We start from the raw sequence: 26,632 nt of genomic DNA, 5'->3' as shown, positions 1-26,632 counted from the left end.
TTGTTTTTGATAGTATAAACGTCACTGCCAGTGTCGAATTACCGACGCACTGTTGCCTCACTTTTGAAATTTCGCAGAACTTTCGCAATCTTGGACCTCGTTTGTTGCTACCTGTTGATCGCTACTGTGTGCTCTTAAATAATATTGATAGTATAGTGCTTTTCATCGATTGTCATTTGTTTCGAGCTTCTGTCATGTGTCACATAATATTAATATATCTACGTCATACGTCTTTGGTTTGTATCATTGGTATATGCCAATAACGTATGACGTAGATATATTAATATTATGTGACAAATGACAGAAGCTCGAAACAAATGACTGTGAATGAAAAGTCCTATATAAATATGATAAATATGTATGCTTTTTCTCATGAGGATCTTTCAGTGCGTCACAGTTTTTCGATTTCTTTCTGACGCATTAAATTGTATGTGACAGAAAAAAACGCACGTCGCTGATTACATTTCGTCGGTGACATTTTTATAACATTTATTCTAGTTGTCAATAGATGGCTATAATCGAAAATAACATAATTTGCGAATTATATAATATATCTACGAATATAATCTGAACAATTTAAAAGACTATACAAATCAAAGAAAATACAATTTTATAAATGCAATAAACATAATTGATTTCCAAATTGCAAATAAAATTTGACAACTGTCAGATTTAACTAAAATGTCATGTCACTAAAATGTATATTATCACAGACTTACCTTTTTTTCTATCATTTGTGACGCACTGAAAAATGCTCATGGAAAGAAGCATAATTGATTTAAGACGTGAAATTAATAAAAAGTTATTTATGTTTATTATTTATGGAAGATCCAAGCACAGAATACACCAGGGTATATTCTGTGATCCAAGTATTTTGTTGTTAAAGATATTCAAAATTATTCTAAGCGTTCCATAGTAACAATATATTATTAATATCACCTTAACACTTTTTCTCTTTTTGATTATTAGTTTTCATTGTATAGTATATAAATTATTGTAATCACTGAATACAGAGTTAGTGAAAAAATAATCCTATTAATTAACTGAATTAATAATTTAAGCGATTATACAAGTAACAGTTATCCAAGACCATTCGAAAACTGAACTAAATAGCCATCTCTATGTTAATGACAATGTCATTGTCAACTAATGTTTACATCTCCATATACTAGTGAGAATTTTACTGCACATAATTTGCCGTGTTAAGAAAGAAAAAGTAGGGATGGCCGTAAAATATTTGCACCTACGGACTTAAGTCATCGCATCGCTCAATATAATTGTGTCATCTGCGTATGTGATGATATTTATCAGTTTTCCATTAACCTTCACATCATATTCCAAGTTGTGCAAAGCACGTTTTAGCATATCTGTATAAAGTCAAAAAACTACAAAATATAATATTTTCAATTTTATTAACAAAAATAATATCTTAACAAAAACTGTATGAGCATGGTCAGTGTAAATAATTCCGTGGTAGGGATTCCAGGTATCTTACAAGATAATGTGATACTAAAAAATAAAACACAATATTAAAAAATAGTTCTAGTTAAAAATTAAAAATCTTTAGAATTTTTAAGCAAAAATAGGTCATATTTTTCTTTAAAAATTAAAAACAGTGAATAGTAGGAAAAGCTGGCTGGTGTTGAGAAGAATGGAAAAAGAAAGAAAGGTTTTAAATACAAATAAGGGTTGAATGGATTGCATGTGAGAGTTCATTTTGAATGAAGTAAAAAACAGACGTACTCTCAATCATTTATTGTAACTTCCGATGACCAGTTTCGCTCTCTAAAGTATGCAGAGCATCTTCAGGTCAACGGTTACAAGTCACTAAATGATTCGGCTACAAGAAGTATCTCCTTGTAGCCGAATCATTTAGTGACTTGTAACCGTTGACCTGAAGATGCTCTGCATACTGTAGAGAGCGAAACCGGTCGTCGGAAGTTACAATAAATGATTGAGAGTACGTCTGTTTTTTACTTCATACAAATAAGGGTCTTCTTCTTAATGCGCCGTCTCCTTTCGAAGGTTGACGATCCAAATGGCAACTGTTGCTTTGCAAACTGCTACATAAAAAATTTCTGCGGATGAGCGGTCTAACCATCTTCTCAGGTCCTTCAGCCACGAGTTCTGGTATCTTCCTACTGATCTTTTGCTCTACTTTACCTTCCAATATGATTTGAAGTAGTTCACATTTTTCCCCTCTCAACAACTCAACACATGGCCCAAGTATTGTATTTTTCTTTCTTGGATTATTCTTAGTAATTATTTTTGTTTGTTCATGCGCCGATTGTTAGAAACCTTTTGTACCCATGGAATTCTCAGCATCCGTCTGTATGTATATGTTACAGTTCAAGTTGATTCTCAGTTAGAGTTGACCCCAACTAGTTGGAGTCAACTCCAACTGAAACGAGCAGTAAAAGTTGATTTTAAAAATTTAAATCAACTTTCAGGGCCCCCTTAAGGGTAACGGGCGCCTGTGTGCAAAAAAGGATTTTGGGGCCCCTTAAAGCATTTTGGATCATGTTTTTCTATTTATTTTTTGAAGGTAGGTAGGTAGGTAGGTGCTTGAAATAAAGCAAAAAACTGAACTTTAGAACTCATATTTATAGTCCAAGCACTCACGGTAAAATATTGCAATATTCAAACCTCCAAATTTTAAAGAATTGCTTGCATTGACATGGTATTTGGCATACACATTCCTAACATGTCAAATAAAAAAAGTGATATTGTGCGGATGTGTGCTTTTGCCCTGGATGTGAGTACCCCTTCTCGGGGGTAAAAAAACATAGAAACGTTCAAAAAAGGAATTGGGTAAAATGACTAATTTTAAGCAACTTTTGTTCTATAGAGTTTTTTCAGTAATTTCAGTAAGTATTTTATCGAATAAAATGTTCTTACCAAAAATAAATCTTATAAAAAAATGAAAGTGAAACATTATTTTTTTGTTTTTTAAGTTTCTAACTTCAAAAGTAAGTAAGTTACGCTAAAAATAATGATGGTCCCTTTTTTGATAAAAAAATCGTGAATATCACCCCCTAATTAGCGTCCCAAATGAAATTAATCGTTACCGCTTCACTACAAGTTACATATGATATGTATTGTTTATATTTTGTGTTTATATTGTTTATATGATCTGAAGTTTCATCGGTTCAAAGAGCTTTTTTTGAAAAGGCTGTTCCAGTTAAAAGGGCTTGAACGAGTCGTTAATCACGGGTGTATGCAAATTTTGAACAGCCACATCTTAACAAATTTTTGTTTTACAGGAAAACAAAAAATCCAAAATATTCAGAATAGAAAAACCTACATTTTTTACTGCTTGAGATTTTTGGTATCACTAATAATTTTTAAGCTGTTTAAAAAGAGCAATTTTTTTCAAGATAAAAAAATTTTGTCCAAAAGATTTCTTTTACCAAAAAAAGAGACCAACTTTATTTTGAGCATAACTTACTTTTGATGCTAGAAACTTTTATAAAGAACACATATAAAGCTTGTTTTAAACACTCTAAAGAAGTTTTAATGAGTTTTCCCCGAAAAGTTCTTCATTTTTTGGTTATTTCACGTTGAAATATTCGATTTGGAATTTGAAGAATAAGAACCAACTTTTGATTAGCTACAACTGTGCTTCTACTGGGTTTACAGACTTCATATGCGAGCCATTTTTTAAACTTTGTGTAAGCTATTTTTTTGATAAGAGCATTTTTCGATAAAATACTTACTTTTTGAGTTATTTCGGAAAAAACCGTCTAAAAACAGGGTTTTTGTTAAAAAATGAACATGTTCACTCGCAAATAACTCGGAAAGTATTAACTTAGTGAAAAAATTCTATAGAAACAAAGTTCCTTAGAATTACTAAGTTTATCCAATTCCAGACTTATTTTGAACGTATGTTTTTCAGCCCCGAGAAGGGGTATAATCCACCCCCAGTGCAAAAGCACACATCGGCACAATATCAATTTTTTTCTGTGACTTGTTAGTGTTGTTAGCTATGTGTATTTTATGTATGCCAATGTGTATTTCATGTCAATGCAAGCGGTTATTTAATATTTGTAGACTAAAATATCAAAATGAAAGAAACATATTAAAATCATAACAAAAATACAAATAAATTAAAATGCCTGACTTCCGACATGGTCTTGCATATAGGAATCTTCAGTAACTGGATGATATACCTACTAATAAAATTTTGTGTGTATTTATTATACCTTCGTCTTCTTTATCTAATATTTCACAACCATGAAAGTTAATTTCGACCAATCCATCTCTTTCCCCTCACTTTTTCTTGTATTATAAGGCGAAGTAGATGGAATTTAGGTTCTCTAATTATTATGTGGCCGAAGTATTCTGTTTTTCTCATGTTTTTCTTCTATTTATACGTAATCCTGTTTAATTTCTCAACTTTTGTTTTAAAATTAATTTTTGTTTTTTTTTGTTTGTTTTTTTTTCAAATTTTTTTCCATTTTTATCCTGAGTTTTGGCGCCCCTAAAGGATGGCGCCCGTGTGCATTGCACACTTTGCACATATGATAGCGGGGGCCCTGTCAACTTTTACTAGTTGGAGTTGACTCTTCCTGGATCGATTCAGTAAATGTTGATTATACGAGAATCTCAAGTGCATTTTTGATGAGTGTGCGTTTCTTTCTTTTGACCGTTTCAACTACTTATTAGTATAGTCTGTAAGCGTCGGCGTCGCCCCCGTTAGGTAAATTATTCTGATTCGATTTTTTGCACAAACTTACTCAAAGAAATATGTACATCACAAGGTGTCACGCGGTACCGCGGTTGAAAAATTGTTTAACCAATTTTTGTTAACCAAATTCACAAAAATAATTTTTATCTACTCTATCTCATATTATGTAATGTAAAGGTTTTATTGTGTGAAAACTGTAAATATAGATAGCAGTGCATGAAGGGTTTAAAGTGTGTCTGAAGTAACAATGTATTTTAAATGGGTTTTACTTTTTCGCACTGTTTTTTAGCACACTTTCATATAATTAAACATCCTTTAGTTTCGCCTTCGGGAGGAAATCAGACACGCCCTTGCAACGGTAACTGAAATGCTCACAAAACAGCGACCACGGAAGCAAAGATGGATGACAGAGGAAATATTGGATTTAATGGATGAAAGAAGAAAGTGAATATTACCATCCTTGGATTATAAGCTTTCATTTGACACCTCATTTGTCATATCGGAAAAGAAATGAAAGGCAGAATTTACAAATCAGTCATCAGACCAATAATTACATACCCTTCGAAAAATCGATAGTAAGACTCTATGGGACAGAGCTAAAAGTACAGATATACGACGGAGATGCAAGGTGGATAACATTAATAACTGGGTAATAAACAGAAGAATAGAATGGAATGACCACATAAGTCGAATGACAGCAAATAGGGTAGTCAGGACAGCGAGAGACGGTTCCCCAATAGGAAGACGTTCAGTGGGAAGACCACGAAAACGATGGAACGACAACTTACTAGAGGCACATTGAAAAAACAGACAAAGTAATGTCTACATATACAAAAAGAAGAAGAAGATTTGTCAATCTACCTGTTATAATGACGGAGGAGTTATATTCGCGGACGGACGGACAGAGAGCCTAGGTTAAATTTGTCACCTTTAGTACCATCCTTGGATATTAATCTTTCATTTGACACCTCATTTGTCATTCTACCTGTTATAATTAACGAGGAGTTATACTCGCTGTCGGACAGATGGTACCAGGCAGTACCGTGGTCGAAAAATTGTTTAATAGTTATTTATGTACCAAGTCCGTAAAGTGGCTCTTTATCGAACCAGTCTGATATTACGAGCAGAGGAAGCGAAGCGAGCAACAGACGCGTTCGATAAAGAGTATTGAGGTGGTGCGTACAAAATTGTATCGTCAATCATAAAAAACATTAACACTTACTTACAACTTTGAGGAAATTTTTTTAATTTTAGACGAAATAAAAAATTCGTATGACAGTAATGACAGATGACTTTTGCATGATGGCCGGTTTTGACGTTTAATCGATAGTTATCAATATTGTATACCTACCTAATTACTAAATCTGTAAAGTTTTGATTTATTTTGTATGAATATAATTGCGAAACACTACAGAATTTTACTTTTTGACATAAATTAAAGTAAATAAATTTTAATTTCACTCAAATAAATAATCGATTGCTGCCATTGACCACTTACATTCAATCTCGGTTAATAATCGCGGCAGGTAAAGTAACATTCTTCTTTCAATACAACAAAGTGTTACTTTACTGCCGAAAATGAGGGCAAATGAGTACAATAATGAATTATTTTAGTGACGTTTGGCGATAAAAAATGATTTTAAACAAATTCGAAAAAATAATTTTTTCACTTCGTACAAATTTTTTTTAGATCCTTTGGGTCTGTTTTCTCTAAAATTGACTGTTGTCGAGTTATTAGCGACTTAAAATTTGAAAAACGTCAAAATAACCATTTTCAAGGTTTAATAACTCGGTTAAAGATAATTATTGTGAAAGTCGAGGGAGCGGCCGTGGAGTAACGGCATAATCGCTGGCCTCATACGCCAGTGCACGTGAGTTCGAGCCCTGCCAAAGACAAACCATTTTCATTTCCAATAATGACACGAGCTGTCTCACCGTGTCTCGGAGAACACGTTAAGCCGTCGGTCCCCCTGGGTTAGTGTACATCGACACTAGTTACTTGAAACAGGGTTAAAGGTGTAATTGGCGCCGGAACTGTCCGAAAGGCAAAAATAGCATACGATATTATATATTATGAAAGTCAGAAACTAAAAAAAATCAAAGATTAAAGCTACCTCTATAAGATCCTGAAGAAACTTTTGTCATTATTTCATTAATAACATATTATTTTTTATCAACAATGAGCGCTAAGCGTGTATTGAGGCGGCCGTCAATGTGAGTGCGAGTGAGATTCACCATTGGACGGCCGGAATGGTGCATCTCTTTAGCACTCACCATTGACGGTCGCCTAATACGCACTTAGCGCTCATTGTTAATAATTAAAGATAAAGCTTAGTAATAAAATAGTGATAAAAATTTCTGCTGGATCTTGTAGAGGGGGCTATAAACTTTGATTTGGTCACTTTCTGATTTTCATAATAATGGATTTTAACCGAGTTATTAAGCCTTGAAAATGGCTATTTTCGCATTTTTCAAATTTTAAATCGCGTATAACTCTTTACAGTACAACAATCAATTTTAGAGAAAAATCACAAAATACCTTTTTTTTGCTCAGAATAACCCAAATGATCTAAAAAAAAATTGTTCGAAGTGAAAAAATTATGTTTGTGAATTTGTCTAAAAAAAATTGTTTAAACAATTTATCGATCAAGGTACTCCCTGGCACCCAGTAGATTTGTTATAAGGACCTCTTTTTGAGTACTTAAGTTTGTGCAAAAAATTCGAATCGGAGTAATTTGCCTAACGGGGGCGACGATACAGCCTAGACTAATTTGAACATATTCAGTAACATTTAATTTCTAGAATCGGCTGTTTGTGTGAAGTGTGAACAGGCCCGCGCCGTCCATAAGGGCGAAGGGGGGCGGAGCCCCCCGGCGCCGTATTCAAAAGGCGCCAGTAGGAGCCGAAAAAAATTTTTACAATACCGAAATTACCAGAAATATTAGTAATATTTTATTATCTTTTAAAATTTAAAACTTACCAATCGTAGGTAGGTATAAAAATGGCAGTAAGTATTACTTTGATCCCATAATTGTACGAACCCTTATTTCTCTTATTAAACTAAACCATATTTGTTCTCTGATGGTGTAATCGTTGTTTTTTGTAAATATTTATAGTAGACATAATAATTTATCGGTAGGTATGTTATTTTCCTAAACACATAACAAATAGTTTGTAGGTATTCGCTCCGTGCATGACTGACGCAACACCTAGCTTCACCAGGACCTCGATTTTTGACCCTTCGCTTCGTTATCGATCATTCGCTATCTGTACACTAAACAGATACGAAGCGAATACGTTCGATAACGAAGCGAAGGGTCAAAAATCGAGGTCCTGACCTTTTTAGATCTCACAAATTGACGTTAAGCATATGATAAATAGATAACATTTATTTACAATTTTTTATAAAATTTGTTATACCAACAATGCCAATGCCATTACAAAGATAGTTCCAATAATGTCATTTTCGCCACTACTTATGTTGACATCGTTTCTAGGTACCCCCACCATGATCACGCACGGAGCGAATACCGAATACCGATTCTAGTCCATTCACTCACAATAAAATATTGCAAAACTTCTGAATTTTAAAGAACCGCTTCGCTTGACATGAAGTTTGGCATACACATAGCTAACCTGCCAAATAAAAAAGTGATATTATGCTGATATGTGCTTTTGCCCTAGGGGTGAGTTTCACCCCTTCTCGGGTGTGAAAAAGTATACGTTTAAAACAAGTCCGGAAATTAATAAACTCTAAGCAACTTTTGTTGTAAAGAGTTTTTCACTAAGTCAATACTTTTCGAGTTATTTGCGAGTGCATATGTCCATTTTTCAACAAACAAAAACACGTTTAGAAACCCACGAAAAGCACTTTTCGGGGAAAACTCATCATAACTTGTTTATTTTTGTTTTTTAAAAAAGTTTTTACCATTAAAAGTAAGCAAGTTACACTCAAAATAAAGTTGGTCCTTGTTTTTGGTAAAATAATCGTGAAAATCACCCCCTAATTAGCATCCTAAATGAAATTAACCGTTACCGCTTCACAAGTACTTTACTTATGTATTATTTTTATTATCTGTAAGTTTCGTCGGTTCAAAGTGCTTATTTTTGAAAGGGCTGTAGTTGAAACGGCTTGATCGAGTCCCTAATCACGAGAGTATGCAAATTTTGAACAGCCATATCTTATAGTCCAATCTGTCCTATAGAACAAAAGTGGCTTAGAATTAGTCAGTTTATCCATTTCCGTACTCATTTTAAACGTATAGTTTTTTACCCCGAGAAGGGTTAAAACTCACTCTCAGAGCAAAAGCACACATCGATACAATATCACTTTTTTTCTTTGACATGCTAGCTTCGCTTATGCCAAATTTCATTTCAATACAAGTGCTTTAAAATCCGGAGCAAAAACCGTGAGTAAATGGACTTATTCACTAACTTGCAAAAAACTACTTACAAGGGTAGGAGGAAAGGGGCGCCTAAAATTACTTGCCCCGGGGCGCTTGAAAGCCTTGGCGCGGCCCTGAGTGTGAATCAGAATCAACTTTTACTAAATGGCATTGGAAAGAGTATGCTTTAACTAGTTGGAGTCTACTTTTACTAGTAAATGTTGAATATAAATCTTCATTTTATATTTATAATCAACTTTTACTGAAACCAGCCGTTAGAGTTGACTCGAATTAGTAAAAGTCAACTCCAACTGGATAATCAACTTGAACTGTAACATATACATCTCAAAGGCATCTATTCTCTTTTCTGTTTCAGAGTCAATTGTCCAACAATTAAGATTAGAAAACAGCAATATCTGGGACATGTCATGAGGGGCGAGCGTTATATTATCTTGTTGCAATTAATACATGGTACAATACAAGAAAGAATACGTGGTAGTAGAAGTCGTGGAAGAAGACGCCTCTCTTGGTTAAACAATTTAAGAGCTTGGTTTAACTCCACTTCTGCTGATCTCTCATCGAAAGTGCCAATTGTCATCATAGTTGCTGACGTTCTTAGTGGAGATGGCATAAAAAGAAGAAGAAGAAGAAAAATTCTGAAAGTATCGTGGAAAGAACACTGAGAAAAGAGGTTCTGAAAACCTCTTCGTTTGTGAATAAAGAAATGGAAATTTTTAAGTTCAATCGAAACAAAAAAATTGGAACACGTGGAGAGAGATACAACTTGCTCCAACTGCAGGGATCCATTATGCAGGGAAAGAAACAAGGAAAAAGAAGCATAGGGAGACGAAGAATGTCATGGCAGCGCGACCTGAGGGAATGGTATGGAAGTATACCTATACTAAGTTTACAATCAAGATGCAGTAGAAATAAACAAACCAAGACACGTTAAATGCTATTAGGAGCACTCCCGAACCATGATTTAGAATGTATAAACTTTGGAAATCTAGATTTGGGGTTTACAATGTATATACATTGTAAATTATGATTTGGGAGTGCTCCTAGTAGCATTTAACGTGTCTTGGTTTGTTTATTTCTACAGCATCTTCATTGTAAATTTAGTATATACACCAAAATGAAGATTTCAGAGCAGCCGTCTCTATACTCCGATGATGATTGCCGACCTCCGTCACGGATAAGGCATTTGAAGAAGAAGAACAAAATTTAAACTATACAAAATACTGTAAAGAATAATAAATTACGTTTCAATGTCAGTCAATAAAAGGCCGAAAATAATAAAAATTCAAAAATGAACATAAATACAAGCCAAAAGAATAATTACAATCCGACAAGCGAGATCTGGCTGGTAACCTTAATCGCGGGTGTCACAAATGCGTGATTGCCGTATCAAAAATTTAGTTGGAATCTAAAAATTACGTTAGTAGATATTATTCACTACGATGTGAACTCATAGCCGACAGCAATAGAAATGAGCAATCCCTTCCACTTTTCAATTTGTTCTACGCGCAACCCGCCAGCACTCACTTGTCGGATTGTACGCCAATGAAAATATCAAAGTTAGAATGTTAGTGTGTATAATGTTCTCAATAACATTCATATCATTCATATTCTTTGATATCATCATATTAAGGATTTCAGCAATACACAGTAAGAAAGAATAAATTTAATGTGAATTATTTTTTTAATATTTACCTGAGAACCCGCATTATAGAGACATTTTTGGAAGTTCCACCTTTTCTGAACTTTATTGGTTTCTAAAACAAAATTCAATTTTAATTTGCGTAATACATATCTAATACTAGTATATTTTTATATAAAAGTACTAGATCCTTTGTAAAAGGTATATTTAAAAGTCTCTAAAATAAATAAGGGTTGCATTACATCACAGAACGTGTTTGGATTAAAAAGTCCACCATCAGTGTTAAAGAAGCCAATGGTATGCATGCCTTACCCATCAAAATGTTTTGGGTAAAAACCCTTTAAATGTTAAAAAGTATTATTATAAAAAACTCATACAGAAGTAAAAACTTCAACTTATATTCTGGTATCAAATCGTTTATATAAAAACTATCTAAAAAGTCATCCAAGTGGATTGCAAAACGTTTTCGTTCTAATTCAGAACATCTTCAGTGCATTCTGCAGAGTAGTTTGAAACTAGCACACCATTCAAAGTGGTAACCCCATAATATGGTTTAAATATGTTATTTTAACAGAACATGGTGACTACAAGTCGATGTTATTAGATATAATAGAACACATGCTCAAAGGGCAACATGGTTCCCTGCTCGAAAATGCTAGGTACTTGCCAGTACAATGGGCACAGACCAACTCTGGCCAATGACCAACAGAGTTGGTCTGTGCCCATTGTACTGGCAAGTACCTAGCATTTTCGAGCAGGGAACTATGTTGCCCTTTGAGCATGTGTTCTATTATATCTAATAACATCGACTTGTAGTCACCATGTTTTGTTAAAATAACATATTTAAACCATATGTTATGGGGTTACCAATTTAAATGGTGTGCTAGTTTCAAACTACTCTGCAGAATGCACTGAAGATGTTCTGAATTAGAACGAAAACATTTTAAAATCCATTTGGATGACTTTTTAGATAGTTTTTAAATAAACGATTTTATACCAGAATAAAAGTTGAAGTTTTTACTTCTGTATGAGTTTTTTAAACTATGGTATACAGCCAACTATTGGGTTTTTCCCATTGATTTTATATTATTATAAACTAATTATGTACATATTTTTAATAATATTTTAATATATAGTATACAGGGTGTTTCATTGGGAAACGGAATTACTTTAATTGTGAATAGAGGTCACCGAGGCGGTTCTAGGAATACTACAGTTTTTGGCCTACCGACTTTTATAAACGAGTTACAGGGTGTTTTATCGATTTTGCCAATTTTTTTCCTAAGCCACCCTGTATATTTTTTTGTTATTTGGTACACATGTGTCTTATCCAAACCCCAAACGACCGACACACTAATCACAAGAAAACTCCAGATCCGGATTAACAAAAAATTATAAAGTAATTGTGACCTTAAAACAACACCCTGTATATTGAAATTCTGAAAATCTGTTTGCATGTTTGAAAAGAGCACAAAAAACTAAGTCTAATCGTTTGGTTCAATTTTTCGGCCAGACAATTTTATGAGTTTAATTTTGAAATTATATTGAATTTTGGAACTCTGATATTAAAAATCAGGTATTATTAATTTTTAATTATAAATTATTAAAGCTATTAAATAAATACTCATTTTAAAATTAATCAATACTGATTTACCACATTGGAACGATCCAATAATTATTAATTAATAAGTAATTGTGATCTTGAAACAACACCCTGTATATTGAAAAATTTGTTTGCACATTTGAAAATACCACAAAAATCTGAGTTTATCGGTTTGCCTTAGTTTTTTGTGTAGGAAATTTAATGACTTTAATTTTGAAATTAAATGTATTAATACTTTTCAGAACACTGAAATTAAAAAGCAGATTTTTAAAGCACTTTTAACAATAAATTATTAAAGTTATTAAATAAATATCCATTTTAAAAATAATTAATACTTATTTACGACATTCGAACGACCCACTTACAAATTACAACAAAAATCCAGGTCCGGATTAAAAAACAATATAAAGTAATTGTAACCTTGAAACAACACCCTGTATATTGAAATTATCAAAATCCGTTTGCACATATGTAGGTATGAAACGAGCACAAAAAACTAAGTTTAATCGTTCGCTTCTATTTTTTGGCCAGACAATTTAACGAATTTAATTTTGAAATTATGTCGAAATTTTTAAGAACTCTGGGAACTCATAATAAAATATTCGATATAATTTCAAAAGTAATGCCATTAAATTGTCTGCACAATAAATTAAAGTGGGACATTAAACTTAGTTTTTCATGCTCTCTTCAGGTGTGCAAACGTATTTTAAAAATTTCAATATACAAGGTGTTTTTTCAAGGTCACAATTATTACTTTGTATTTTGTTGTTACTACGGACCTGGATTTTTCTTGTGATTAATAATTTGGTCTTTCCAATATGGTAAATAAGTATTGATTCATTTTAAAATAAGTATTTATTCAATGACTTTAATTATTTATAATTATAAGTTAATAACACCTGCTTTTTAATGTTGAGTTCTTAAAAAATTCAATATAATGTCAAAATTTAAGTCAAAAAATTGTCTGGCCGAAAAATCGAAACGACCCATTAAACTTAGTTTTTTTGTGCTCTTTTCAAATATGCAAACAGATTTTCAAAATTTCAATATACAGGGTGTTGTTTTAAGGTCACAATTACTTTATAATTTTTTGTTAATCCGCACCTGCATTTTTCTTGTGATTAGTATGTCGGTCGTTTGGGTTTTAAATGAGACATATGTGTACCGAATATTAAAAAAATATACAGGGTGGTTCCAAAGTTATGGCTTTGGAAAGAAATGAGCAAAATCGATAAAACACCCTGTAACTCGGATATAAAAGCGGTAGGGCAAAAAATTTAGTATACATAGAACGGCCTCGGTGACCTTTATTCACCATTAAAGTATTTCCGTTTCCCAATGAATCACCCTGTATAATAATACTTTTCAACATTTAAAGAGGGTTTTTACCCAAAACATTTTGGTGGCTCAGGCATGTACACTATTGGCTTTTTAACACTGATGATGGATTTTTAATCCGAAAACGTTCTGTGATATAATGTAGCCCTTATTTAGGGACTTTTAAAAATACTTTTTACAAAGGATCTAATGTCCGTCCCACCTTGACTTTACAGTATAGGAAACATAGGCAATTTACGAGAGTTTTTAGCGCTGCAATGCCGATTTTATCAAAAAGAATTTGTAATCGAACATTAGAGAGATTAAATTAAAACTGTTTAAGAAAGGCAATCTACAATTTTAGGATTCCTATGCGTAATAACTCTAGTATATCAAATACACTTAAACGCATTCTTCTTCTTGTAGTGCCTATCCGTTTCGGATGTTTGTGACCATCATGGCAATCTGTACTTTGCACACTGCTGCTCTAAAAATTGTTGTAGTTGTTGTGTTGAACCACGTACGTAGATTTTTCAGCCAGGATATCCGTCGCCTTCCCGGTCCTCGCTTTCCTTCCACTTGTCCTTGCAAAATTAAACGCATAAGAATCCTAAAATTGTAGATTATCTTTTTTAAAACAGTTTTAATTTAATCTCTCTAATGTTCGATTACAACTTCTTTTTGATAAAATCGGCATCACCGCGCTAAAAACTCTCGTAAGGACTGCATTGCCTATGTTTCCTATATTGTAAAGTCAAGGTGGGACGGACTATAGTATTTTTGTGATTCATGTTTTAAACAGATTAAACTTTCTCTATTCCGTAGCTAAAAAAAAGTGTTTGTTAATGTGCCCCAAGGGCGGTCATAAGGGGGGGGCCATGGGGGCCATGGCCCCTCCCAAAGGTGGCAATGCACCTTAAATAAACTTGTCTAGTAACACAGGATAATGTTATGTTAATATATTTTAAATTATTTACTCTGTAAATTAATTATTTTGAATGGATTCACATACGGATTTTGAAATACCTAGATACTGCAATCTGTAATAATGATAATTAATCATAATGCCTGTCTCTTCAACTCTGGTTACGCCAATGCAAGTGCATCGCCTCCCGCGCGAATCCCGACACCGGCGACGTCCAGTGTAGAAACAGAAACATAAGAATGCCTATGTACACATTTTTTTATGGAAGTTATATCGTTGTGTATTGTGTAGAAATTTGAACGTTCTGAAGTATCTATCGTCTACCCGATATACACTATCGTATCGTAGTTATAGAGGTGACATAGGTGCACTATATATATTGCCGGATTGTACATTTTATTCCAGGGTGACAGGTGAGTAAAAATCCATAGATAGGTTAGGAATAATTTTCTGTTTGCTAACGGAACGAATACATCAGCAATGAGTAAATAATACTCTGCAGTTTTCTCTCGTCCAGCGCAGATGTTCGCTATATAGGATGCTATTTCGAAATACAAAAGTTAATAGATTCCGATTTGAACGAAAAGTGACTGCAAATTATTATTAGGCTCAAATTAAAAAACCTGGGCATATCCATCTCTCGTTTGGCCGGAATCACAAATGTTCTTTTTTTTCAGAAAATGAAGAGGGCAAACAATACGAATACGTTGAATTCGTATTTTTCTGTTGTTCCGAAGAAAGTAATTAAAGATGTGGGTGATAAAGGGTCATCCCGGTCATCTTCCTCATCGTCTTCTCAACAGAATCTCGTAGTGCCAGAACGACTTACAACAGTATCAACATTACAAACATCAGTTAATAATGAAAATACTCTAAAGCAAGTCGCTGTAGAAAAGTCCAATGAAGTTAGTAACTACGACATTGGTCGAGTTGTTGATGGTTTGAGTGGTTTGGGAGACTTTCAAAAATATAATTATTTGAAAAATACGTGGGTTCCGGAAAAAAACTACTCATTTCCATTTTCTGAACATAACAAAAATAACAAGTTAGTTAAGCGGTACTTGAGATACGATCATCTCCAAAAATATAACTGGATTGCGTTTTCGGACTTGAAGAAAGGACTTTTTTGTAAGCACTGTGCTATCTTCGCAAATTCAGGTGGTAAAAATAAAGCAACAAGTTTGCAAAGTTTGGTTACCACACCAGTTACAAAATTTGCAAAATTATTTGGAATGGATGGTGTGCTAGATAAACATAATACAAATCGATATCACATTGAAGCGGTTTTATCGAGCGATAATTTTATAAAATGTTACGAAAACCGATCTTTAGATATAAGAAATTTGATAGATAGTGCTCGAGCCAGGCAGATAGAGGATAATCGAAATCGGCTCAAACCAATCATTCAATCTATAATTTTTTTAGCCAAACAATGTATACCTTTCCGTGGCCATAGAGATGACGGGCCATTGTTAGAAGAAAGCAATGTGACAAATAATGAGGGAAACTTCCGAGAGCTTCTTCGATTCAGAATCGAAGCAGGAGACAAAACTTTAGAAGAGCATTTAAGAAACACGTCGTCACGTGCCACATATATTAGCAAAAGAACGCAAAATGAGTTGATTGAATGTTGTAAAGACGAAATTTTGTCTGTTATCGTGAAAAAAATTAGTGATGCTAAATATTACAGCATTATGTTTGGCGAAACTACTGACATAGCACATGTTTCCCAAATGTCGATTGTTATTAGATACTTAGAAGGTAACAACATGCGGGAGGATTTTGTGTCATTCATAGATTGTCATTCTGAGAACTATGAGCTCAGTCCCGATACGTTGGAACCGGTTTTGAATGGTACTATTTTAGGAAAATCAGTGATAAAACAAGTTCAAAAATTTCGTTTACCATTGGAAAATTGTGTAGGAATTTGTACAGACGGATGCAGCGTAATGACATCAAAACAACAAGGAGCCGTCCAAGAAATTCAAAAAGAAATGAATATAGCTGTACGATGTCCATGTTTCAATCATGCTTTAAATTTGATTTTGTCGAAATCATCAAACGTTCAATGTGTGAGAAATGTTGTAGGGGTAATGAAGGAAATAATATCTTTTTTCAAAGCCTCTTCTAAACGCAATTATGTCCTCAAACAAACATTGGGTGATCAGCTCTCTGGATTGTGTGAAACGCGATGGGTAGAACGGCACGACTCCGTTCTGCAGTTTAAAGCATCGATTGAAAAAATTTTGCAAGCTTTGCATTTGATTTCCGAATGGAACGAAAGAGAATCTTCCAGTAAAGCTAGGACGCATATACTTGCGATCTCATCAAATTGCAGCTTTATTATCACTTTGTTTTGTCTAAATGAAGTACTCGCAATAACGTTACCTCTGAGCAAATTATTGCAAACAAAAAATTTGGCTATAAGCTCTACACAGAATGCTGTTCTAAATACGCTGCTTGTTTTGAAAGACAAACGCAACAATGCAGAAACAAATTTCAATGCTTTGCTTAAAGAAATAATGCCATGTCTAGAAAATTTGAATATAGATTTATGTATTCCAAGAGTGAATAAATTCATGAAAAATCGACCTAATCCAGATATTCATTCCTCCACAGAATACTTTCGAATAACGATATATATTCCTTTACTTGAAAGTATCATTTCCGACATTGAGTGTCGTTTCCAGCAAGAAACCATGGATGTATTTAATCTGCAAATATGTGTTCCTGCTATATTAATTCATTCAAATGAAGATGACATCCATTCCGCCGTAGAAATTTTGATTGCAAAATATGGAAGTTTGTTTGAGACAGTTAGAGACGTGCTGAAGTCAACTTTTATTGCAGAGCTACATTTATGGAAAATGAGATGGAAACACAGCAAAGAATCGGAAATTCCGCGCGATGATCTAAATGCTCTCATACAATGTGATAAAATGATGTATCCAATCATTAATAAAATTTTAAAAATATTGTGTACTCTTCCAGTAAGTGTTGCATCTGCAGAGAGGAGTTTTTCAGGACTGAGAAGACTTAAAAGTTGGCTGAGGGCCAATATGGGTGACGAACGGTTAACTGGCCTTGCACTAATGCATGTCCACAAGGACATTGTTATTAACGAAGACAATATAATAGAACGTTTCGCTAAAAGTGGAGTGAGCCGAAACATAGAGTTCGTCATGTAGAGTATTAGTTTTTTGTTTATAATTTCATTTCATTCGAGTTATTGTTATTTTCTCTTTTCAATATATAAAACATCCCATTCTGCGTTTTGTGTCTGTATTGAAATTGAGAGCTAATATCTAATTGTACAAAATGCCCCCCCCCCCCCCCGAATTAAGATATATGACCGCCCTTGATGTGCCCTCGATAAATATATTATTTACTTAAAATATTGCTTGTTAAACTGACTACATATATTCCTTTTTGGTGTATATTAGCTGCTTTTTCGGGAAAGAAAAAAAATTGTTTTTAATAACAAATAAACTTTTGTTTAATATAATTTAATAACCGTTCTAGTATACTTTTCAAAAGACATGGTTGTTGTCTATCAAGGAATCGCTGATGAAAAATTCTTATTGCTAGTAGCACATTTTATACTCTCATAATATCACAAAAACCATTTATAATCGTTTAGAAATGGTTTCGAAATCGTTTAATATAATCGTTTAGAGTTACTCATTAGAAAAATTCATATTAGTAATGGTAATAAAGCAACTGGAACTATAAAAATAGTATAGTGCCAAATGTTTAAGCAAATTTAGTGTCATAGACAACTAGGTAGAATATTGTTTGTTTTTATTAATATTTTACGCACCAACAATATTAACTACGTAGGTATTTGGATATCTCATTCAATATTAATAAATTTAAAATCAGTCTAGATTAATATCAGTCTAGATTAGTATTTATTTTCTAAAAATTATTTTTTATTGAATATTTTCACCTAATACAATTTCAGGTAATTTTTGTTACAATTAATGTTTGCCTTAAAGAATCACGAATATCTCAAAAATTGAAGCATTTAGGCATAGGGAATGCGTAAGAAATAAAGTACTATAAAATATCATTTCATTACAATACTAAAATACAGGGTGTTACATTTAAGAAAACCATGTGTACTAAAATTAAACATTTCGCTTCATTAATAATGTTTAACAATAGTAAACTATATTAAAAATCATTTGAACATAAATAGAAATTTTGATGTCAAATCACTACAATTCTACAGGGTGTGAATGTTGCTAGGAAATTAACAAAAAACGTAATTATCTTTTAAGCTACCTCCTATAATATTACAAAACCCTATATTTTAAGAAAAAAGACATCGAGGAGAATCCAAAAATGTAAAAATATACAGAGTGTTCCCAGGCCCGACCAGAGGGGGGGGGCAGGGGGGGCAAAATCCCCGGGGCCCAAGGGGGCCCGGGCCCGGCCGTTAGCAAATTAAAAAAAATTCCTTTTATTAAAATATTTTACAACAGATTGAATTTGCTTGCGGTTTTAATTATGAAATTATTATAAGGAATATTATGCATTTGGAAAAGGCAATATGCAAGAAATCATTTCTTTGCATAAGTTACAATTAATAAAAATATATCGGGAATACATTGCGCGTGGAAGCTCCTGATCGGAAGCTCGCTCTATCGGCCACTGCCACACGATTCGCAGAAGCGCTGACCTTGGCGCGACGTCTGTTTGTTTACGAGTTTACGTCCTGGACTCACTACCATTCCCATATACCCCCTTCGTCACAGGTTTCAATTGCAATTTTCGGCAGTTCGGCACTTATGTGGAGTATGCGCTGCTGAGAGTTGTACTGAAGCACAGACTTTCTTTGGTGTTGTTCAGAATCTGTACAATTTATTCAGTTGCAGCCCGAAAAGATGGGAGCTTCTGAAAGAGATAGTAGGATCTTCACTGCACTCATTGTCTGATACGAGGTGGAGTGCTAGAGTAGAATGTGTGAAACCAATAGCGGCATACATAGGCAAAATCATTGAGGCAGTTTCATCATTGTTGAATCTTAACGTAACTGTTGAAACGAGAGCCACAATCAATGGGATTTTAGAAAATCTTAACACCTTCAAGTGCATCCTCATGGCGTCAATTTGAGTGAAAGTGTTGGTACCCATCAACTACAGAAGTCAACTACTTCAAATTATGGACGCTACTTTGGATGTTGAGAGTAGTAATATAGAAAGCCTAATTGATGATTTAAGTGCCTTAAGAAATAACTGGGACAAGATATTGTCTGAATGCAAACATGTTGCAAATGCTTATGGTATCGAACCGGAACTCTCCACTTCCCGTGCGACAAAGAGGAAGACTTTTCACGATAAAGCAGCTACAGAAGATGTAATGTTAAATTTATCTCCGGAAGAACGCTTCAAAACAGAAGTTTTTTTACACAATAATTGATGTTTTGGTGGCCAACCTGAAAACGAGGTTCACAGCACTGAGAGAAATCGAAATGAAATTTTCATTTTTATGGAAGTATAACGAAATGGACGAGAATACGATCTCAGAAAGTTGTGTAATATTCGCCGAAGAGTACAATTCAGATGTAAGCAGGGATCTAGTTGATGAAATGATTTACTTGAAAACTGTTAGTAAATCAAACATCTCAGATACGTCGCTGAAACCAGCAAAACTTTTGAACAAGCTCGTGTCCCTTAATGTGACAAATCTTTTCCCCAATGTGTGCATTGCTCTTCGTATATTCTGTTGCCTACCAGTATCCGTTGCTCAGGCCGAGAGATCATTTAGTGTTTTGAGCCGAATTAAGAATTGTTTAAGATCTACTATGGGTCAACAACGATTATCTGATTTGGGACTGTTAAGCATAGAGTCGAAACTTGCAAAAACTCTTGATTTCGACCACGTGATCCAAAACTTTGCGGATATGAAAGCAAGAAAAGTTATGTTGTAACTAACAGTTCTATTGTAAATAATTAAAAACAAAATTTAATGGTTAAAACTGTTTTAATTTTCTTCCTTCCTGTGTCAATAGCATGAGTGTTCACTATTACATATCCCAGTTTATGAGTTATCAGATTTTTGGGAATTTTCGTTCAACTGGGTTTGGGGGGGGGGCCCGGCCGGGTCTCATCCCCGGGGCCCGGCCTGGCTCTGGGCGGCCCTGAGTGTTCCATTAAAAAACATAAATTTGTGTCACCCTGTCAATACGGGTGGCCCTGTATATTTTAAAATATTTTTAAATTATGGTCCTGTATGTGCCTCAACTTTTACCTAAATAACTTTTTTTCGTATCTCTTACGACCAACGAGTAGTCGGATTTTCTCGCAACTATTGCCCCACCCTTTATAAATATAAATATAATGAGAAGAAAACTTACCCGTCTGTTTTTCCCAGCAGTTTTTGTAGACTCCTGGTGCCGTCGATTTTATTGCATCTGGAGCTAACTTTTCAATTACGGCTGTATTCAAAGTATCATCTGCATTAATCTAAAATAATCACATTTAAAAGATGTGCAATAATATGGTATAAAATTAGACCCAAACCCGGACATCCAAAGTAAAAGTTATCCTTCAACACCAAATTGTTCTATATGGCCCACATATTGTTCAGTAAAAAGTTACACTATTTTGAGCGTCGGGTTTGGGGGGAGGGGGTAGAAGTCTGTAAATTAGTAGTTTTAAAAATATTGATAAATACTTACAGCGCCACTACTGTCGTAAAGGCAGGTCAGGTAGTTCTGAAATAAAAAAATAAAATGGTTAGTAAATTATTAAAGCATAATATGTGCACTGGACAACAGAATATCCAAGAAGTTATTTAAAAATAAATGTATACAGTAATATTCTCCAAGCATAGAAAATATCAAGGCCAAGTATTTATTATGTTTCCCATCATCTTCCTTAGTCTCAGCATCCGTTATTAATTCCCTCATATTCCTTAGTCTCAGCATCCGTTATGGCTTGCAAATTGTAGAAGCCTCGGAGGTGTAACCACAGAAGAGGTTCCCATTGTTTTCAGTCTGGTGGGATGTAGAGTAACATTATGTTATTTTATATGCCATTAGAGTGAAAACTTAGTCTTTTGATAGCAGTTGCCGCTAGGGCATCTATGCCATTTCGTTCGTTGCAATCCGTGACTGTACGCCGGGGTTTGTTTTGGTTGGATCAGAGAAAGCAGCATAAGTGCCTCCTGATGAGAGACTAATAAGTTTCGAAACCGGTAGAGGTGCTTGCTGTACTCTCTGATTAGACTAGAATGTGATGCGGCTGTATTTTCGTTTTGCAACGAAATTGAAAATGGTTATTCATTTTTTATTTATTATGTATTTTTGGGCTGCTCATTACGAATTTGTTTATAAGGGTCCAGTCCGTAAACTCAAATAGATCAAAGAAAATTTTTCAAATAAAATTTAACAAAGAGTCTGGCGTTTACATAAGCTAAATCCAGTAATTAGAACTCAAGATATTCTAAAATTAGTCCATAATGCTACTTGCAAATTGCAAAATAAGCTTTTTCTAAGTTTTTCCAATCATAGCTCAAGTGGCTCAAGCATTGGTTGCTTGAGCCACTCTGAATCTGAGAATACTTAAGTAAGGGACAACTTTAATGTGATAAAAGCGTTTTGGTAAAATTGTGGGATGTGGATTAGGCCACTCTTGCTCTGAGCGCCTCAAATGCAAAAGTGTTTAGGACGGCTGCAAAAAGATCGCGAGGTCATAAAGAACATCAAACAAGAAAGCTGGAATATTTAGGCCACATTACCCGAGGTGCGAAATATGAGATAATAAGGCACATAATAACAGGAATAACCCTCCTTAATACAGCTTACAAAATATTTTCGAGTATCTTATATGATCGCCAAAGTGCACATTCAGAGGGGCTTCTTGGAGAATATCAAAGTGGTTTTAAGCCTGGTCGATTAACAACAGACCAGATCTTTGTGTTAAGGCAAATACTGGAAAAAACCAATGAATTCAATATCGACACATACCATCTTTTCGTAGATTTGAAATCGGCCTATGATAGTGCCTAAGAAATAAATTGTATGAATCCATGGATCAATTCCACATCCCTGATAAACTGATAAGATTGGTTAAGGCTACAATGCATAAAGTCGTTTGCAAAGTCGAAATACAGGGCGAACAATCACACTCGTTTGAAAAGAATGTTGGGCTGCGACAGGGAGATGCGCTGGCGTGTCTCCTCTTAAACATAGCTCTAGAAAAGGCGGTCAGAGATGCCCGAATAGACAAAAGAGGAAATATTTTTAATAAATCATCCCAAATTTTGGCATATGCAGATGACGTGGACCTAGTTGCCCTCACAACACGCAAACTAGAAGAAATGTATACCACCTTCTCAAATGCCTCAAAAAATATGGGCCTGAAAGTAAACGAGGAGAAAACTAAGATGGTGGCATCAACACCCAATAATAGAGCCAGAAACATCGGTCACCAATTCACTGTTGATAACTCTACCTTGAAGTGGTGGACAAATTCACATACTTAGGCTCCCTGATCACCAAGAAGAACGTCATGACGGAAGAAATCATGCGAAGGATAATTCTAGCGAACAAATGCTATTTTGAACTGAGTAGACATATCAGAAGCAGAAACTTAAGGCCAAAAAACAAAAATAATCATATACAAAACCCTTATACAACCAGTGTTGACATATGAATCGGAGACATGGACCATCTCCAAGGCAGACGAAAACCTTCTGCTTATATTTGAACGAAGGATCCTGAGACGAATATTCGGAGGTATCTGTGAAAATGGTATTTGAAGGAGGAGGTACAACTACGAGGTATACCACAGATATAAACATATATTTGGTGGTAAAGACGTAGTATCTCTTATAAGAATAGGAAGACTAAGAAGGGCAGGACATCTAGCAAGATCGCAGCATAACAACCCTCCTAGAAGAATCCTTATGTCACAACCCGTGGGAAGTAGAAATAGGGGTAGGCCAAAACTTAGATGGAAGGATGGTGTAGATGAGGATGGGAGAAAAGTAGACACAGCAAACTGGCAACGGTAGGCAATGGATAGGACTGACTGGTGTAATAGACTTGAGAAGGTCGAGGCTCTTTCATAGGGCTGTAGCACCATTGATAATGATGAAGGCTCATAATGCAAGGTAACATTAAAACTTAAAGATCCATAGGAAAACGAAGAATTCCCTGACTGAGAAACCTAAGAGAGGTATAGTTGCAGCTCAGTAGATATTTTCAGAGCAGCTGCCAATAAGGTACGGATAGCTGTGATGATAGCCAACCTCCGATAGGAGAAGGAACTACAAGAAAAAGAAGAATAGTATCTCGGAAAATAAAAATATCGACCAATGTTGCACTTAAAACTCACTTTTTATATGTGCGACGAATATAACGACGGCAGCTATTGGCTCTGTGCGTCTCCCCTCTATTTACAGAAATTTACAGTCACGTGACACACTGTCAGTTTTGTAAGGACGTTAATGGACGAAAATGTTACCAGTAAAGACTAATTTACACTTTGATAAGTTGTCACTGCTACTTTTTACTTCTCAAAGTGTAAATTAGCTTTAACATAAATGGACTTCTGGAGAAAAGCACCAGGCAAATCCAGAAGAGATCTGATACCAAATGAGAGAATACGAGAAATGGTGGGAGTCACACATACAATAATTGATGACATAAAACCAAAACAACTAATATAGTACGGCCATGTATAGACAGTGCCAGATATCAGGACCCCTAAACATATTTTAGCGTGGACACCACAAGGGGGAAAAAAGGAGAGAGGCCGAGAAGAAGCTAGAGGGAGGGAATTAAAGAAGAACTAGAGGAAAGAGAAATCCCTCCAGGTCTATGATTAAACAGAGAAGAATGTCAGTTAGGAGTCGGAAGGCGTCGGAGAACGCTGTAAACCGATATTAGTAATATCAATATGAAGTACATTCCTCATATTGACAGGAAGTCCTTACATTAGTGATCCTGGCCTAATGAAAAATGTAAGAGGGTGTGGGATAATACACTTTGGCTGCATTGGTGGTGTATTAGCCAAATTGTGTAGGACATGAGGCTGATAGAAAAGGCAGTCAGACATCAGATAAATGTCCGAAAATATTTTTATATAATAAAAAGATCCCTCTAATTTAACAAAAATTATACTGAAATGATGGCATATCCTGAGGTAAAATATTACGAAAACAAACTGAGCTAATACATAAGCATTGTGAATAAAAATCGAAATTATGGTTAACTTTACAGACCGAAAGACCTTCATTTCTGGGGTGAACAACCCTTAGAACTTTTGAATGACAGACAGCAATCAGCAAATCCCATGAAAACTGGATATCAGTGAATATAAACTTATTTTCTGAAAATATTTACTGAAATATTTACTTACCATTTGTTTATCTGAATGATCGTCGAATTCTGCTTTTTTCAGCTTGTCAATTTCTTCTTCAGAAACACCGAATTTACTGCTACATGCGACATGTAAAACTTTGCCTAATTTTGCTAGCTCCCCTGTTACCTAAAATAAACCAATAACCAAGTTATATACATATAATGTATGTTTGATTAGTGTGATAAAGCTCAGTAGATCCGCTATAGTAATAGATAACAATAAAAGTTAATAACAAAAATTTTAGCCAACTTTGAGCTTCACATTACAAAATTAGTTAGAATGTTACGATTTTCATAGAAAATTGGTTATATAACTTTGTAAATACCCTGTATAACATAAAAAAGAATGTGTGTGTACTTTTTACGCACGTAAGAAGTTATACTTCTATTATATGATTTCAACGAGATATATATACTTAAAAGTTTATTTGTATTTTATTTAATTAATAAACTAATTTTGATATTACCACCTTCAAAAATTTTTATTAAAAAAACACCAAAAATAAAAAAAAAAAGATAACAATCGTCCGTGTCAAGATTTGAACCCAGGACCTTCGCTTTATGTAGTCGAATTCTCTGCCAATAACCCATCAGGGTTTTGTTTTTACAGCTTCTGGGACGTAATTACAAACGACGGTGGCAAATAGATCAAGTGAAGTATTAAATATAAAAATGTTTAAAATACTTATTATCTTACTCCCAAGGAAGACAAATCCAAAGACACAAAAATTATAATAAATATATTTACTAAAAACACTAATATATTATTTTTAAACCTTAGTTGCGCTGATACATACATAACTTGGATGATTTAGCAACTAACAACATACTGTCGGTATGCGCATGCGCCAGGGAATGTAAAAATTCACCCTCGTGCCTAAAGAAATATAACTTCAAAAAACCTTTATATTTTTGTGATGGGAGAGTTGAGAAGATTTCGAATATAAAATAAAATACAGGGTGTTCCATGTAAAAAAAAAAGTTCGGTCTGCCACTATGTTATCGAACACCCTTAACATTCTAACTAATTTTGTAATGTGAATCTCAAAGTTGGCTACCATTTTTGGTATTAACTTTTATTACTATCTATTACTACAGCGGATCTACTAAGCTTTATCACACTAATCAATCACCCTGTGTATATGAAATGAAACTTACCTCTCCTGCTGATACGCAATGTGCTGCTACAGCAACAGCAAAGAACAAAGTTACTAGTTTGAACATTTTGGAAATAATGTAAATTATTAGAATTGCGGATTTATTTTATATCTTTTTGATTGTTAAAAAACTGTTCATGGGCGCCGATGAAGTTTATTTCCCATAAAATAAATTTATTATAGACTAAAAATAATGATAGTATTTGATCTGTTTACAATAAAATTCTTATTTTTTCTTTTTCTTTTCTAGTTGAAAGTATTTTTGTAGACTAAATATTGCATTTTTCACATCGACATCATTGTGAAATATTTTCACATAAAAACAATACAGCTTTTTTAAATTTCTTCTGTTTTATCTTTTTCTTCTTCAGGTGCCAGCTCCTTACGAAGATTACAAATATGATAATTGTAACAGTGAAACTGCTGCTAGGTGCAGCTACTAGGCTGTTCAATAGGTTTTGCTTTTCGATAAGAAAAACACAAATTTATGGTTTGACATACACTTTATTATTTAGTATAGTCT

At 34.2% G+C, this 26,632-nt stretch overlaps 1 protein-coding gene across 1 annotated transcript; it reads right to left on the bottom strand.

Annotated features, from left to right (window-relative positions):
• Window positions 1-1,393: 1,393 nt before the first annotated feature.
• On the bottom strand, window positions 1,394-26,217 carry LOC114334961 (uncharacterized). Its single transcript, XM_028285100.2, has 6 exons — window positions 26,111-26,217; window positions 24,951-25,079; window positions 21,263-21,298; window positions 20,939-21,047; window positions 10,786-10,847; window positions 1,394-1,509 (listed from the first exon to the last, which is right to left on the bottom strand). Exons 1-6 carry the CDS (start codon window positions 26,174-26,176, stop codon window positions 1,492-1,494), a joined length of 420 nt encoding a protein of 139 aa, XP_028140901.1. The 5' UTR covers window positions 26,177-26,217; the 3' UTR covers window positions 1,394-1,491.
• Between the last annotated feature and the right edge of the window lie 415 nt (window positions 26,218-26,632).

This window comes from Diabrotica virgifera, chromosome 6 (assembly GCF_917563875.1).
Source record: "Diabrotica virgifera virgifera chromosome 6, PGI_DIABVI_V3a".
Classification (NCBI taxonomy): Eukaryota; Metazoa; Arthropoda; class Insecta; order Coleoptera; family Chrysomelidae; genus Diabrotica; species Diabrotica virgifera.
This window is presented reverse-complemented; position numbering and strand designations above follow the sequence as displayed.